The sequence below is a fragment of the Aotus nancymaae genome, unplaced genomic scaffold (assembly GCF_030222135.1).
Source record: "Aotus nancymaae isolate 86718 unplaced genomic scaffold, 86718_ANA_hifiasm-v0.15.2.pri h1tg000193l, whole genome shotgun sequence".
Taxonomy (NCBI): domain Eukaryota; kingdom Metazoa; phylum Chordata; class Mammalia; order Primates; family Aotidae; genus Aotus; species Aotus nancymaae.
Window position 1 is genome coordinate 1,218,309 of NW_026988608.1, and position 17,061 is coordinate 1,235,369.

Consider the following 17,061-nt stretch of genomic DNA (forward strand, 5'->3'; position numbering starts at 1 on the left):
AAAACTCCATCTCAAAAAAAAAAAAAAGCCACTTACAAGTGGACCCTTATAATTCAAGTTCTTGTTCAAGGGTCAACTGTATACAATGCTGAGCACTCACTAAAACCTTATGAGACAAATGTGGTATGTTACAGAAAACATATGTAACACATATATAGAGACAGAAAGGAAACGAAAATACGGAGAATTTCAACAGAGAACTGGCGTCCACAGATAACCACCAGACACCTTAGACCAGAAAAACACAGTATCTGAAATTTAAAACTCATTGAAAGAAAACATTTATTTTAAAAATCATGATGATGATGATGCAAAAGGATGTAATGGAAAAGGTGGATGGCATATTTGAGCAGACATGGAATTCTGGCAGAGATGAGAAGGAGAACACGGAGGAAGAAGAATGCCAGGATGAGGAGGATGGCATCTGAGACCACACACTCGACCAGAACACGGAGCGGCAGGAATGCCGGGGATGAGGAGGATGGCATCTGAGACCACGCACTCAACCAGAACACGGAGCAAGAGGAATGCTGGGGATGAGGAGGATGGCATCTGAGATCACGCACTCGACCAGAACACGGAGCAGGAGGAATGCCGGGGATGAGGAGGATGGTATCTGAGACCATGCACTCGACCAGAACACGGAGCAAGAGGAATGCTGGGGATGAGGAGGATGGCATCTGAGACCACGCACTCCCTGAGGCTCACCAGGAAGTCCGACTTGGCCGAGAAAGATGCTGTTCAGAGCCTCGGATGTTTTTCTGACTGCAACGGCACAATCATCAGGGTTCACGTTTTTTTTCCTCTCTATCATAAAGCCTAATGTTTTCAATGTTAAAAAACCTCATGGGCTTTTCTGTGGGACGCATCCGAAGACAGGATTTAAAAATCCGGAGACATCCAGCCTGATGTACAGAGGGGAATGAAAAAATAGAACACAAGACAGAGAGGAGAGATGTGCAGGTCACAGACACACACACACACATGCACACACACACATGCCCACACACGCACATGCACATGCACACAGGCACAATGCCCACATGCCCACATGCATACACACACCCACATATACACATACACACATGCACACACACATGCACACACGCACAGGCACCATGCACACACACATAAAACTGAAGTCTCAGAAAGAAGAAGAACAGGGGAAAAAACGTCAAAATAATAATGGCTGAGTTTTCCGAAACTGCTGAAAGATACCAACTCCCAGATCTGAGTTCTGTGTGTTCCAAGAAAAATAAGTAAAAAGCAAATCACGTACAACACAGACTGCTGAAAAGCAACGATGAGAAACAAATTTAAAGAAAGAAGTAAGGTAAGGCACTCACCTTCAAAGGAGCAGCGAGTAACAATGAAAGCCGAATTTTTAACAAAACTCACGGAGCTAGAAGACAGTGGAGCACGGCGCTCGAGGGCTGCGGATGGCAGAATCATCCACCTAGATTTCTGTCCTGCGCAGAATAAAGGGCAACTCAATGTATTTCAGACAAACAAAAGCTGAATTTACTGCCCGTCAAAACATAACCTTGATACAAAGAAATACTAGAAAAAAAAAGTTATTTGGATGAATGAAAACCAGCCCTCACTGGGGCAGGAAGCTGCAGGAAGGAAGAGCTTCAGGACGGTCTTTAACGGTGAAGAGAATCCTGGTGTCTAGTACCAGCGTGTGGACGCCCTGCGGGGCGCGGTGCCTGTGTCTTGTGCACCTCCTGGGGAAGGAAGATGGTGTCAGCAGCAGCAAGGGCAGGGACCAGCAGACGGGAGGAGCCTTCTCAGCGTCACTGGCTCATTCGGGAGACGCTAATGGACTTAAGGGCACGTATCAAATCTCTCGGGCAACACCCAAGAGAACAATATAAAACTCGGATAGAAGAGATATAAATGAGAAAACTGGTCACTGTCAGAAAGCAGCAAAAGAATACAGGAATAAAAACATGAGATCCACAAAACGAGGAGCAAGACAGTGGCACAGAACCAGCCACGTGCACGCTCACCTTAAATGCGAGGGGCCCAACGCTCTACCTCTTAAAAGACAGAACTGGTCAGCTAGAGAAAGAAAAGGAGTCCCAACTGTATGTCTGTATAAGACGCACTTGGTATGCAGCATAAAGACAGAGGCGCTGACAGCACAAGGTGGAAAAGATGCATTATGGAAGCGCTGACCGGACGGCAGCCGTGTGCCTGTGTTATCCGGCAAAACGCACGTGAAGGCAAGAAGTGAGAATGAGAGGGGAAGAGAAGCACTTCACAGTAACGACAAGGTCCGTTCGACAGGAAGATAAAACAATCCTAAATCCATAGGCATCTGCTAAAGCAGCCCCAGAACACACAGCAAAACTGACGGAACTAAGAAAAAGTACACGCTACGGTCATAGCTAGAACTGTGGACAGGCCTCTCTGCGTAACTCATAAACCGAGGTTAAACGAGGCACTCGGTAGGGGATGCGGGAGCTCTGAGCAGCAGGAGCAGTCAGTGTCACCTGACACACACAGAACAACGTCCCCAGCGACTCCAAAATATATTCTTCTCGAGTGCGCAGCCTACATTTACCAAAACACGTCCTGGGGCAGGCCACAGGGCAAGGCTTCACAATTTCCAAGGACTGGGATCGCAGAGGACATGTGCTCCGATCAACAACCAGGTGAGCAACTTGGAAGCTGAGCCCCAAGCCCCGTTAAACCCGCAAAGGAGCGCAGCCCGACCCCCAGCGGACTCCAGCCTCACCAGAGGCCCTGAGCAGCGACGCCGGCCAAGTGCTCCGACTCCTGCCCTCAGACGTGAGAAATGGTGAATGAACGTCTGCTGCTCCAGCTGCTTCTAGCTTCTCTAGCGGAAAGCTTAGACGATCAACTGCACACCATCCTTCCTCTCTAATACGTGGGTTTGGAAGTGATGCATTTCTCTCTAAGCACCAGTTAAACTCTCAGCACAGAAAGAAAATGCAGGCTGCAGAGACCCGTGAGACAGAAAACAAACCACAAATCCGGCGACCTGGGGTTTCTGGAAAAGCCGAAGAACATTGATAAATCCCTACTAAGAATGACAAAGAACACAAGGCCAAGAATCAAAAAGGGGACATTATTACGGATCCTAAAGATACTGAGAATAAGAGGATATTATGAGGAACTTTATGCTAATACATAGCACAAATTGGATGAAATGAGGAAACTCACTGAAAACTGTATTTACCAAAATTAATGCAGAAAGCAGTCTGAACTGTCTTATCTCTTTTAAAGAAATCAAATGAAAAATGTTTTCAAGATCCAATCAAACACTCAGCACAAGAGACTAAGTCACACAGAATCTACACAGCCTGGGCAGGCAGAGTGTGAAATAAGGCTGATCCATGACGTGAGGTCTGCGGGCCCTGCCGTGGCCCCGGGATGGAGTCCACGTGCAGGCTGAGTGGTAGCAACCAGGAAGGGGTCAAGGCCGAAGAGGGCCCTGTCACTGGGCAGGGAGCAGGAAAGGAGGGCCCTGCCTCCGGACAGGGGAGAGTCCCCACTTCTGGCCTCGCAGGAATCAGGTGACGTGGTCTCCTCTCCCACGCTAAAATAACGAAGTGAATGAAAGCTATGAGGACTTTCGTAACAAGGGCTCCAGGGCAGGGGAGAGGCCGGTGCCTGACCTTTCTGTCACGTGGCTTGGCAGGAACCTGCGGAAAGGAGTGAAAGCGGGCCATGTGCTCACCGTGTCCTTTCTTTTAATTCGGCTGAAATCTTCCACAGCCTCAGGAGAAACATGGACCGTCTGAGAAAGCCAACAGGCTGCCGTGAAACAGCCGTAAGAGGAACGCCGAACCTGGTCCCCTCCCGGCCACCGTGCAGGAGGCGACGCCCGAGAAGGAAGACTGAGCATCTCCTGTCTGAAGACGTTTCCATCAGTCCAGCCACCTGGTGTCACTGGCATCTGCGAACATTTCCCGATTCTTAATATTTTGTGTTAAAAAATGTATTTCGAGGCTGTGACGCTGGCGGGCTGCCCCTCCAGTGAGGGCAGTTCATCACTGGTCTTTGTCCAAGGCTAATCCCAGTTTTAGCTTCAATACTTCATCCTGTAGCTCTCTGGCCTTATGGGAGGCAAGGGAGGCGGCATTAGAAAGGCTGGCAGGACTCAGGACGTCACTACCTCTCTGGCTCAGATTCCATGTGGGGCCCAGGCCATGTGGGAGTGAGCAGCGCCAGCCCTGCTTCCCCAGGGGCTTCTGCAGGCCGCATCATGGCACGGTCCCCACTGCGACGGGCTGGCAGCCTACTTCCAGCCAGCTCCCAGGCCTTCCACCCCAGGACACTGCCCTCTGCAGGCACACACGTGGCCCCACCCAGGTGTCTTGTGCAGACGCTCTCCTGAGAGATGCAGGTCAGTGGATGAATAGACACTCAGGGTCCCATCCTGCCGGCAAAGGGAAGGCTGGTGCCACACCCGGGCAGCGTGCTGGCAAGCATCCCCACAGTCGTGACCCCACCTGAGACCCGGAACTACCCTGGGAGGCAGATGGGGCCACAGTTGCCACCCTCACCCCACAGACACAGGAGCAGTGGATCAGGGGCAGGAGAAGGGAATTGCCGAGTCTGAAAGCAGGGGCAGGCTTTCTGTTCCAAACCCATGCTCTGCGGCCAATGGCCTGGGCAGAACAAGGGAAGCTGGGGAGGGCGCTGCGGGGGCCTCAGGTGCAGCAGCTGAGCAGGGGCTCTTTCCGTTCCTGCCCCTCCGGCCCGTAGGCATCACCTCTGCAGAGTCCCAACCTCCCCACTCCAAGCACAGGAGCCCTGGGCCGCCCGGCTCCCCTCTCCCTCTGCAGCCTGCCCCGCTGGGGGCACGGGTTGGACTCTCCCTCCAGCGCAGGTCCCCAGAGACCCCTGCAGCCTCCTCCACCCCTCATACAGCCACGTCACAGCTGTGGGCTAGAGCGCCACTCAGGGCTTACGGCACTGCAACATGTCAATATTACTTGTTACTGAGACAGATTTCTACGAGAAGCACACTGTGATCAGTAACTGTCTTGGCTGGCTGGCGTCTCAGACAGTGCCACGGAGCCGGTCGGCCCTCCTGGTCCGTTGTGCACCTGCCCTTCTGCAGGGCTCAGGAAGGCCACGCGTGGCCGCTGTCACCACCGTGGTGCCTGGTTGGTCAGCTTCTCTAGAGACAGCCCTGTCTCCTACGTGGAGGCTGGAGGAGTCAGTGGGCTGGGCAGAGTAGGGAAGCAGACTCAGGGCCTTGGCATGGCCTGTACAGACTCTGCTTCCCTTTTTTTGAGACGGAGATCCAGGAAAGACCTACAGCTAACATTGTTCTTAATGGTCAGAAACTAGAAGCTCTAGGATGGAGTCCACTGTCCCACGTGCTGGCTGAGTGGTAGCAACCAGGAAGGGGTCAAGGCAGAAGGAGGGCCCCGTCGCCGGGCAGGGAGCAGGGGAAAGGAGGGCTTCCAGCTTCTCACCATTAAGAATAATGTTGGCTGTAGGTCTTTTCTGGATCTGCTTTAACAAGCTGAGGAAGTTCCCAGCTTATCCTAATTTGCAGAGTTTTTATCATGATAGCTGTTAGATTTTGTCAGATGCTTTTTCTGCATCTATTAATAAAACCAACTGGTTTTCCCTGTTTAGCTTACCGATGTGATGAATTGCATCGATTGGTTTTAAATGTTGAACTAGGGTGTGTGATTGTTTTTATACGTTGCTGGATTTGATTTCCGAACGCTGAGGCTTTCTGCGTCTATGTTCATGAACAACGCTGGTCTGGAGTGTTCCTTCCTTGTAATATATCTGCATGGTTTTGGTATTAGAGCAATGCTGGCCTCCTGGAATGAGTTAAAAGCTTTCCCTCTGTTTCTGTCTTCTGGAAGAGATTATAGAGAATTGGTATAGTTTCTTCCTTAAACCTTAAATGTTCGGTAGAATTCACCAGTGAACCCATCTGGGCCCGTGATTTCTGTTTTGCAATGTAATGAATTATTGGTTAATTTTCTATAATAGATACAAGCATACTCACATCACTTATTTCTTCTGCAAGCTTTGGCAGACGTTGTGTTTCAAGGGATTCATCTATTTCATTAAAGTTACCAAATCTGTCGGCCTAGACTTCTTTACAGCACCAAATAGACTTTAGAGTCCGTGCTCTGAAGCAATGATTGAGAGACAGACGTTTTAAGCCCTAAGAGGCAGCGTTCCGGTGTCCAAGGACAAGGTTACACTCATAAATGACAGATTTAGAGAGAGTAAAAGTTTATCTAAAGGCGGGTACAAACGCCCTGGGCCGAGGAGGCAGAGGGGTCCGAGTCAGGCTGGGTGGGGTCTCCATGAAGCGTCTCTACATCCTGCCCTCACGCCCCCTCTCTCTCATCCCCCGCTTTAGGAGACCGGGAGACGGGTGATGCAGCCTGGAGATGGGGCGTGGGGACAGGAAAGCCGGGTCTGCTTCCTCCTCTGACAGTGCTCCTTGGTCTGGGGGCAGCCCAGATGCAGCCCACACCAGCCTGACCTGTGTCTGGGCACAGCACGCTGACCTGGAAGAGCCCACCAGGCCTTGGGTAGCCTGGGAGGACAGGCCAGCATTCTTACGGCTGTAAGAAGGGTGGGGACACGGGTATCCAGGCTCACTGCCAGCGAGGCCAGCTGTGTCCTTCTACAGCTGGATGGGCTGGCCAGGCAGCAATTCGGGCAACAAAGCACTCTCCTTCATCCCTGCGTCTCTCCTACCACCCAGGACACTCCAGCTACCAGAAGGCGGGCGTCAGCGTAGGCTGAGTGGATAAACACCAGTGGCGGTGGCTGAGGGGATGGTTAACATTCCAGACATACAGGAGACACGTCCGTGAGCTGTCCCACATAGGAGGTTCCCGGTCAGGAGGCCTCAGATGCCCATGAATGTCGGTCTGCCTACATGGACACTGAGCATGGCAGCCACGGTCCAGGTGGCCTCAGCCAGACCCGTCTCTGCAGTAGCATCCCTCATGGCCCAGCCCTGGGTCCAGAGCTTGGTTCCGCTGGGTGCAAAGTCTCAAGCAAGCACCCCACAGACATGTGCAGAGGACTGGCCCCCGGTCCCCAGCCCGCCAGCAGGCCGCCGCTCCTGCCATCAGCGGCCCAGTGCTAAGATGCCGAGGTCCACCATGTAGCCCGGCACATCGGAGGGCTCAGGACCTCGGCTGAAACGTCTTCCTTCTCATCTGACCAACTGCAATTCTAGGAATTCCCGCACCCTCATAAGACACATTCAACGCAGTCCCATGGTTTTCAGAGAAAAACCGTAGGTTTCCAGTCCCACGGTTTCTAGCGAACACACGCTCTGAAGAGGCGTAGTGAGTTCCCTTCATTTTCAACAAAACAGCATTTTAGGCTGGGTGTGGTGGCCCAGCACTTTGGGAGGCTGAGGCGGGCAGATCGTCTGAGGTCAGGAGTTTGAGACCAGCCTGGCCAACATCGTGAGACCCCATCTCTACTAAAAATAGCTGAGTGTGGTGTGCACCTGTAGTCTCAGCTACTTAGGAGGCTGAGGCAGGAGAATTGCTTGAACCTGGGAGGAAGAGGTTGCAGTGAGCCGAGATCGCACCATCGCACTCCAGCCTGGGTGACAGAGTGAGACTCCATCTCAAAACAAAAACAAAAACGAAAAACAAAATCCCCACAATTTTTTAAACAGAACCAAGAAATCGTCACAATCTCCAGGTCCTCGGCAGCCTTCCTCAACCTCCAGCGGGGCCTGGCCACGGACTCATCTTTGCGCGTGCATTTGGTGGATGTGCCGTTTGATCCTCTTCCAAATTTCCCTCTTGGAAGGCACCGAGACACAAAGGGCACGGAGGGAAATGACACGTTTACTCTCGTCCTGGCAACTCCCACTGTAACCAGGGAGAAAGCGCGCTCCTTCTTCCCAGAAGCCCCCGCATGGCGACGCCAGCACTGTGGAGCTACCCCGGCCTCCCTGGCGCCCTCTCTCCTCCAGACTCACTCCCGGGTCCTGGGCTGCCTCTCCCGTCCCTTCTTCAGTAGTTCAGACGCTGCCACAACACACACTATTCTTATTTAAAAACCTCAAGCTGATTTAAGGTATGACACATTTAGGACACTGCACGCCGCCACAGGAAGTTCTCACGTGGAATACTCAGTTCTCCCAAATCCTTAAATAGAGGAATAGAAAAGTGTATTCAGTTATTGTTTTCTGTTAGCACTGGGGCTCAGGGGCTTGGGGTTCCTTTGATTCTAAAGACAATGACTCAGAGTGGTACAGAGGAGCCAGGCATCTGCTGCAGGTGAGCTGTGGGGTGGCCGGGTCCCCTCCTGTGTGCGTGAGTGTGGGGCCCCAGGGTGTGGGCATGGGTGTAAGTGCAGGTATGGGCGTGGGCATGGGGGTAGATGTGGGAGTGGGGTAGATGTGGGTGTGGGGGTAGATGTGGGAGTGAGGTAGATGTGGGTGTGGGGGAAATGGGGGTGTGGGGGTAGATGTGGGGGTGGGGCAGATGTGGGGGTGGGGCAGATGTGGGGGTGGGGGTAGATGTGGGTGTGGGGGTAGATGTGGGAGTGGGGTAGATGTGGGTGTGGGGGTAGATGTGGGAGTGGGGTAGATGTGGGTGTGGGGGTAGATGTGGGTGTGGGGGTAGATGTGGGAGTGAGGTAGATGTGGGTGTGGGGGAAATGGGGGTGTGGGGGTAGATGTGGGTGTGGGGGTAGATGTGGGAGTGAGGTAGATGTGGGTGTGGGGGAAATGGGGGTGTGGGGGCAGATGTGGGGGTGGGGGTAGATGTGGGTGTGGGGTAGATGTGGGTGTGGGGCAGATGTGGGAGTGGGGCAGATGTGGGAGTGGGGCAGATGTGGGTGTGGGGGTAGATGTGGGGATGGGGTAGATGTGGGTGTGGGGGTAGATGTGGGTGTGGGGTAGATGTGGGTGTGGGGGTAGATGTGGGGGTGGGGCAGATGTGGGGATGGGGCAGATGTGGGTGTGGGGTAGATGTGGGTGTGGGGGTAGATGTGGGTGTGGGGGTAGATGTGGGTGTGGGGTAGATGTGGGTGTGGGGTAGATGTGGGTGTGGGGGTAGATGTGGGTGTGGGGTAGATGTGGGTGTGGGGTAGATGTGGGTGTGGGGGCAGATGTGGGTGTGGGGCAGATGTGGGTGTGGGGCAGATGTGGGTGTGGGGGTAGATGTGGGTGTGGGGTAGATGTGGGTGTGGGGGCAGATGTGGGGATGGGGTAGATGTGGGGGTGGGGGTAGATGTGGGGGTGGGGCAGATGTGGGGGTGGGGCAGATGTGGGTGTGGGGTAGATGTGGGTGTGGGGTAGATGTGGGTGTGGGGGTAGATGTGGGAGTGGGGCAGATGTGGGAGTGGGGCAGATGTGGGAGTGGGGCAGATGTGGGAGTGGGGCAGATGTGGGGGTGGGGGTAGATGTGGGTGTGGGGGTAGATGTGGGTGTGGGGGTAGATGTGGGTGTGGGGTAGATGTGGGGGTGGGGTAGATGTGGGTGTGGGGCAGATGTGGGTGTGGGGCAGATGTGGGTGTGGGGTAGATGTGGGTGTGGGGGTAGATGTGGGTGTGGGGGTAGATGTGGGTGTGGGGCAGATGTGGGGATGGGGTAGATGTGGGGATGGGGTAGATGTGGGTGTGGGGTAGATGTGGGTGTGGGGGCAGATGTGGGGATGGGGTAGATGTGGGTGTGGGGGTAGATGTGGGTGTGGGGTAGATGTGGGTGTGGGAGTAGATGTGGGTGTGGGGTAGATGTGGGTGTGGGGGTAGATGTGGGTGTGGGGGTAGATGTGGGTGTGGGGGTAGATGTGGGTGTGGGGTAGATGTGGGGGTGGGGTAGATGTGGGTGTGGGGTAGATGTGGGTGTAGGGGTAGATGTGGGTGTGGGGTAGATGTGGGTGTGGGGGTAGATGTGGGTGTGGGGTAGATGTGGGGATGGGGTAGATGTGGGTGTGGGGGCAGATGTGGGGATGGGGTAGATGTGGGTGTGGGGCAGATGTGGGAGTGGGGCAGATGTGGGAGTGGGGTAGATGTGGGTGTGGGGGTAGATGTGGGTGTGGGGTAGATGTGGGTGTGGGGGAAATGGGGGTGTGGGGGTAGATGTGGGTGTGGGGGTAGATGTGGGAGTGAGGTAGATGTGGGTGTGGGGGAAATGGGGGTGTGGGGGTAGATGTGAGTGTGGGGGTAGATGTGGGAGTGAGGTAGATGTGGGTGTGGGGGAAATGGGGGTGTGGGGGTAGATGTGGGGGTGGGGTAGATGTGGGAGTGAGGTAGATGTGGGTGTGGGGGAAATGGGGGTGTGGGGGTAGATGTGGGTGTGGGGGAAATGGGGGTGTGGGGGTAGATGTGGGTGTGTGGGTAGATGTGGGTGTGGGGTAGATGTGGGTGTGGGGGAAATGGGGGTGTGGGGGTAGATGTGGGTGTGGGGGTAGATGTGGGAGTGAGGTAGATGTGGGTGTGGGGGAAATGGGGGTGTGGGGGTAGATGTGGGTGTGGGGGTAGATGTGGGAGTGAGGTAGATGTGGGTGTGGGGGAAATGGGGGTGTGGGGGTAGATGTGGGTGTGGGGTAGATGTGGGTGTGGGGCAGATGTGGGAGTGGGGCAGATGTGGGAGTGGGGTAGATGTGGGTGTGGGGGTAGATGTGGGTGTGGGGTAGATGTGGGTGTGGGGGAAATGGGGGTGTGGGGGTAGATGTGGGTGTGGGGGAAATGGGGGTGTGGGGGTAGATGTGGGTGTGGGGGAAATGGGGGTGTGGGGGTAGATGTGGGTGTGGGGGTAGATGTGGGAGTGAGGTAGATGTGGGTGTGGGGGAAATGGGGATGTGGGGGTAGATGTGGGTGTGGGGTAGATGTGGGAGTGAGGTAGATGTGGGTGTGGGGGAAATGGGGGTGTGGGGGTAGATGTGGGGGTGGGGTAGATGTGGGGATGGGGTAGATGTGGGTGTGGGGGTAGATGTGGGTGTGGGGTAGATGTGGGTGTGGGGGAAATGGGGGTGTGGGGGTAGATGTGGGTGTGGGGGTAGATGTGGGAGTGAGGTAGATGTGGGTGTGGGGGAAATGGGGGTGTGGGGGTAAATGTGGGGGTGGGGTAGATGTGGGTGTGGGGTAGATGTGGGTGTGGGGGTAGATGTGGGTGTGGGGTAGATGTGGGTGTGGGGGAAATGGGGGTGTGGGGGTAGATGTGGGTGTGGGGGTAGATGTGGGAGTGAGGTAGATGTGGGTGTGGGGGAAATGGGGGTGTGGGGGTAGATGTGGGGGTGGGGTAGATGTGGGTGTGGGGTAGATGTGGGTGTGGGGGTAGATGTGGGTGTGGGGTAGATGTGGGTGTGGGGGAAATGGGGGTGTGGGGGTAGATGTGGGTGTGGGGGTAGATGTGGGAGTGAGGTAGATGTGGGTGTGGGGGAAATGGGGGTGTGGGGGTAGATGTGGGTGTGGGGTAGATGTGGGTGTGGGGCAGATGTGGGAGTGGGGCAGATGTGGGAGTGGGGTAGATGTGGGTGTGGGGGTAGATGTGGGTGTGGGGTAGATGTGGGTGTGGGGGAAATGGGGGTGTGGGGGTAGATGTGGGTGTGGGGGAAATGGGGGTGTGGGGGTAGATGTGGGTGTGGGGGAAATGGGGGTGTGGGGGTAGATGTGGGTGTGGGGGTAGATGTGGGAGTGAGGTAGATGTGGGTGTGGGGGAAATGGGGGTGTGGGGGTAGATGTGGGTGTGGGGTAGATGTGGGAGTGAGGTAGATGTGGGTGTGGGGGAAATGGGGGTGTGGGGGTAGATGTTGGGGTGGGGTAGATGTGGGGATGGGGTAGATGTGGGTGTGGGGGTAGATGTGGGTGTGGGGTAGATGTGGGTGTGGGGGAAATGGGGGTGTGGGGGTAGATGTGGGTGTGGGGGTAGATGTGGGAGTGAGGTAGATGTGGGTGTGGGGGAAATGGGGGTGTGGGGGTAGATGTGGGGGTGGGGTAGATGTGGGTGTGGGGTAGATGTGGGTGTGGGGTAGATGTGGGTGTGGGGGTAGATGTGGGTGTGGGTAGATGTGGGTGTGGGGGAAATGGGGGTGTGGGGTAGATGTGGGTGTTGGGGTAGATGTGGGAGTGAGGTAGATGTGGGTGTGGGGGAAATGGGGGTGTGGGGGTAGATGTGGGTGTGGGGTAGATGTGGGTGTGGGGCAGATGTGGGAGTGGGGCAGATGTGGGAGTGGGTAGATGTGTGTGTGGGGGTAGATGTGGGTGTGGGGTAGATGTGGGTGTGGGGGAAATGGGGGTGTGGGGGTAGATGTGGGTGTGGGTGAAATGGGGGTGTGGGGGTAGATGTGGGTGTGGGGGAAATGGGGGTGTGGGGGTAGATGTGGGTGTGGGGGTAGATGTGGGAGTGAGGTAGATGTGGGTGTGGGGGAAATGGGGGTGTGGGGGTAGATGTGGGTGTGGGGTAGATGTGGGAGTGAGGTAGATGTGGGTGTGGGGGAAATGGGGGTGTGGGGGTAGATGTGGGGGTGGGGTAGATGTGGGTGTGGGGGAAATGGGGGTGTGGGGTAGATGTGGGTGTGGGGGTAGATGTGGGTGTGCGGTAGATGTGGGTGTGGGGGAAATGGGGTTGTGGGGGTAGATGTGGGTGTGGGGGTAGATGTGGGAGTGAGGTAGATGTGGGTGTGGGGGAAATGGGGGTGTGGGGTAGATGTGGGTGTGGGGGTAGATGTGGGGGTGGGGTAGATGTGGGTGTGGGGGAAATGGGGGTGTGGGGGTAGATGTGGGTGTGGGGGTAGATGTGGGAGTGAGGTAGATGTGGGTGTGGGGGAAATGGGGGTGTGGGGGTAGATGTGGGGGTGGGGTAGATGTGGGTGTGGGGGTAGATGTGGGTGTGGCGTAGATGTGGGTGTGGGGCAGATGTGGGAGTGGGGCAGATGTGGGAGTGGGGTAGATGTGGGTGTGGGGGTAGATGTCGGGATGGGGTAGATGTGGGGATGGGGTAGATGTGGGAGTGGGGTAGATGTGGGGATGGGGTAGATGTCGGGATGGGGTAGATGTGGGTGTGGGGTAGATGTGGGGATGGGGTAGATGTGGGTGTGGGGGTAGATGTGGGGATGGGGTAGATGTGGGTGTGGGGGTAGATGTGGGTGTGGGGTAGATGTGGTTGTGGGAGTGGGGTAGATGTGGGTGTGGGGTAGATGTGGGAGTGGGGTAGATGTGGGGATGGGGTAGATGTGGGTGTGGGGGTAGATGTGGGTGTGGGGGTAGATGTGGGTGTGGGAGTGGGGTAGATGTGGGTGTGCGGTAGATGTGGGAGTGGGGTAGATGTGGGTGTGGGGTAGATGTGGGGATGGGGTAGATGTGGGTGTGGGGGTAGATGTGGGGATGGGGTAGATGTGGGTGTGGGGGTAGATGTGGGTGTGGGGTAGATGTGGGTGTGGGGTAGCTGTGGGGATGGGGTAGATGTGGGTGTGGGGGTAGATGTGGGTGTGGGGTAGATGTGGGGATGGGGTAGATGTGGGTGTGGGGGTAGATGTGGGGATGGGGTAGATGTGGGGATGGGGTAGATGTGGGTTTGGGGGTAGATATGGGGATGGGGTAGATGTGGGTGTGGGAGTGGGGTAGATGTGGGTGTGGGGTAGATGTGGGAGTGGGGTAGATGTGGGTGTGGGGTAGATGTGGGAGTGGGGTAGATGTGGGTGTGGGGGTAGATGTGGGTGTGGGGTAGATGTGGGGATGGGGTAGATGTGGGTGTGGGGTAGATGTGGGGATGGGGTAGATGTGGGTGTGGGGGTAGATGTGGGGATGGGGTAGATGTGGGGATGGGGTAGATGTGGGTGTGGGGGTAGATATGGGGATGGGGTAGATGTGGGTGTGGGAGTGGGGTAGATGTGGGTGTGGGGTAGATGTGGGAGTGGGGTAGATGTGGGTGTGGGGTAGATGTGGGGATGGGGTAGATGTGGGTGTGGGGTAGATGTGGGGATGGGGTAGATGTGGGTGTGGGAGTGGGGTAGATGTGGGTGTGGGGTAGATGTGGGTGTGGGGCAGATGTGGGAGTGGGGTAGATGTGGGTGTGGGGTAGATGTGGGAGTGGGGTAGATGTGGGTGTGGGGTAGATGTGGGTGTGGGGTAGATGTGGGTGTGGGAGTTGGGTAGATGTGGGAGTGGGGTAGATGTGGGTGTGGGGCAGATGTGGGAGTGGGGTAGATGTGGGTGTGGGGCAGATGGGGTATGGGGTAGATGTGGGTGTGGGGCAGATGTGGGGGTGGGGCAGATGTGGGGATGGGGTAGATGTGGGTGTGGGGTAGATGTGGGAGTTGGGTAGATGTGGGGATGGGGTAGATGTGGGGATGGGGCAGATGTGGGGATGGGGTAGATGTGGGTGTGGGGTAGATGTGGGAGTTGGGTAGATGTGGGGATGGGGTAGATGTGGGGATGGGGTAGATGTGGGAGTGGGGCAGATGTGGGCATGGCGGTAGATGTGGTCATGGGAGTGGGGTAGATATGGGTGTGGGGCAGATGTGGGAGTGGGATAGATGTGGGAATGGGATAGATGTGGGAGTTGGGTAGATGTGGGGATAGGGCAGATGTGGGGATGGGGTAGATGTGCGTGTGGGGTAGATGTGGGAGTTGGGTAGATGTGGGGATGGGGCAGATGTGGGAGTGGGGTAGATGTGGGGATGGGGTAGATGTGGGGATGGGGTAGATGTGGGTGTGGGGGCAGATGTGGGAGTGGGGTAGATGTGGGCGTGGCGGTAGATGTGGTCATGGGAGTGGGGTAGATGTGGGTGTGGGGTAGATGTGTGTGTGGGGGTAGATGTGGGCGTGGGAGTGGGGTAGATGTGGGTGTGGGGGTAGATGTGGGTGTGGGGGCAGACTTGGGAGTGGGGTAGATGTGGGCGCTGGTGTGGTGTGGGCGCGGGTGTGGTGTGGGCATGGGTGTGGTGTGGGCACGGGCGTGGGTGTACTTGCATGCACCACTGTGAACAGATGGCACCCGTCACTCGGCCTCTCTGGAAACCCTGTCACTCCCCGCAGCAGGGCTTGTGCCAGGTTTGCCTGCTTTTCAGCGTAACCGCGGGGAAGACAGTGTGACGTCCTCTGGAGTCCACAGGCATGCTCTGTCAGCGCCTCAGACCCAGCTCTTACTGTGCCCCAGGGTGATGGGGGGTTAGCAGGCCACCGTGGTCTGCTGTGGGCTTTTTAAAGGCCAAAGATGGCACGTAGATGCCCTGGAGGATGTAGGAGAACATCTGAATGTTTGAGACCAAATGGTTTTAGTTTAAACCACTTTCACAAGCTTGGGGAGTTAATCCAACCTAGTTGACCTTCCTGTGAGGTGAGAGGGGTGAGCCCAGGACCCCCGAGCTGCTGTGAGGTGAGAGGGGTGAGCCCAGGACCCCTGAGCTGCTGTGAGGTGAGAGGGGTGAGCCCCCAGTAGCCCTGAGCTGCTGCGAGGTAAGAAGGGGTGAGCCCCTGGGAGCCCTGAGCAGCTGCTGTCACCCTCCTAGCCAAGCCCCTCCCCTAACCCTCAAGGCCCACCCAGGGAGCAGCGTCCAGCTTCTGTCCTTGCACCCTGACCCTGCTCTGTCCACCATGCGAGGAGGAGAGTGCCCTGCCCTGTGCACTCACTGGGCCAGCCAGTGCTCCTCAGCTCCATTTGCTGCATCCATCCCTGTTACCTGGTCCCCAGGCACACCTCTGAGTCCGACCCTTCCCCTCACGTTGTCCCAGGCTAGCATCAGGCTTCCCGAATATCCCTCCCTGCTCTCCTGATCTCCAGGCCCCTACATGGCCCACCAACGATGCCTGATGGGCCCACAGCTGCCTTCCTCTCCCGGGACAACCTGCCCAGCGGCCTGGCTGCCACCTGGCCAGAGACTCAAAATCAAAATGTCTCAAGTGCTTTCTAACACAACTTCTCAGCACCGCTGTTTCCTCCACCCCATGGCTGCTATCTTGCCTGGGTCCCCTTCACCTGGTTCAATGCCTGGCCTCACCACCTCACCCAACATCCCATGAAGGGAAGGGCTGAGTGGCCCTGAGGGTCAGATCTAAGGAAGCTGGGGTGGGAAGAAGTAGGAACAGAGCTCAGCATGAGAAAACCTGGGGAGGCGAGTGGTGGGGGTGGGGTGGGGTGGGGAGGGGAGGGGTGGGGAGGGGAGGTCAGGGCGGGGTGAGGTGGGGTGGGGAGGGTGGGGCGGGGAGGGCGGGGCAGGGTGGTGGGGTGGGGAGGGTGGGGCGGGGTGGGACAGGGTGGGGGGGAGGGTAGGATGTGGTGGGGTGGGGAGGGCAGGGTAGGACAGGGCAGGGTGGGCAGGGGAGGTCAGGGTGGGGTGGGCAGGGGAGGTCAGGGCGGGTCGGGGTGGGGTGGGGAGGGCAGGGTGGGACAGGGCGGGGTGGGCAGGGGAGGTCAGGGTGGGGTGGGCAGGGGAGGTCAGGGTGGGGAGGGTGGGGTGGGGAGGGGAGGGTGGGTCGGGGTGGGGTGGGGAGGGGAGGTCAGGGCGGGGTGGGGTGGGATGGGGAGGGGAGGGCAGGATGGGGAGGGGTGGTGTGGGGAAGGCAGGGTGGGGTGGGATGGGGAGGGCAGGACGGGGTTGGGTGGGGAGGGCAGGGTAGGGTGGGCTGCAGCAGGTGGATCTCAGATCTCGTCACCCATCAGAGCCCACAGCGGCACCCACCACAGAGGGCTCAGCAGCACTGTGCATCCTGCTGACCTACAGGAGCCATGGCTGGAAGAGGCAGTTCCCTGTGGGCAAGGGATCCCGTCTTCCAGGCTTGCCTGGCATCCCTGGTGCCCACACAGCCTGGAGGTTCAGGGCTGCTCAGTGCACCCTCGAGAGGAAAGATAGCACCCACCTATGGGCAGCTGGCTAAGCCCTGGAAGGAGAGTCCCATTCACAGTTACCAACCTCATTTCTTTAATTGCTTGTGATGATTTCTCTTTGCGTGGTTTCATTTTTCCAGGTGGATTCAGTGGTGTTTTCCCATCATCTATCAGACCTGTGGCAAACGGCATCTTTGATGCTACCTGGGAAAATGCAACGAGATGATTTCAGCAAATCCCAGCAGAGGCTGTTTTCCCACACGGCTCACCTGCCAGGCATGTTAGGCTCGCTCCTC

At 56.7% G+C, this 17,061-nt stretch overlaps 1 protein-coding gene across 1 annotated transcript in view; it reads right to left on the reverse strand.

Moving 5' to 3' along the window:
- Positions 1-859: 859 nt before the first annotated feature.
- LRRC27 (leucine rich repeat containing 27) overlaps positions 860-17,061 on the reverse strand; it is a 58,694-nt gene continuing 42,492 nt past the window's right edge. The window contains 5 exon segments of the mRNA XM_064371835.1: positions 860-3,995; positions 3,998-4,088; positions 7,678-7,708; positions 7,710-7,789; positions 16,841-16,969. Coding sequence (XP_064227905.1) covers positions 3,919-3,995; positions 3,998-4,088; positions 7,678-7,708; positions 7,710-7,789; positions 16,841-16,969 — 408 coding nt within the window. The 3' untranslated portion in view covers positions 860-3,918.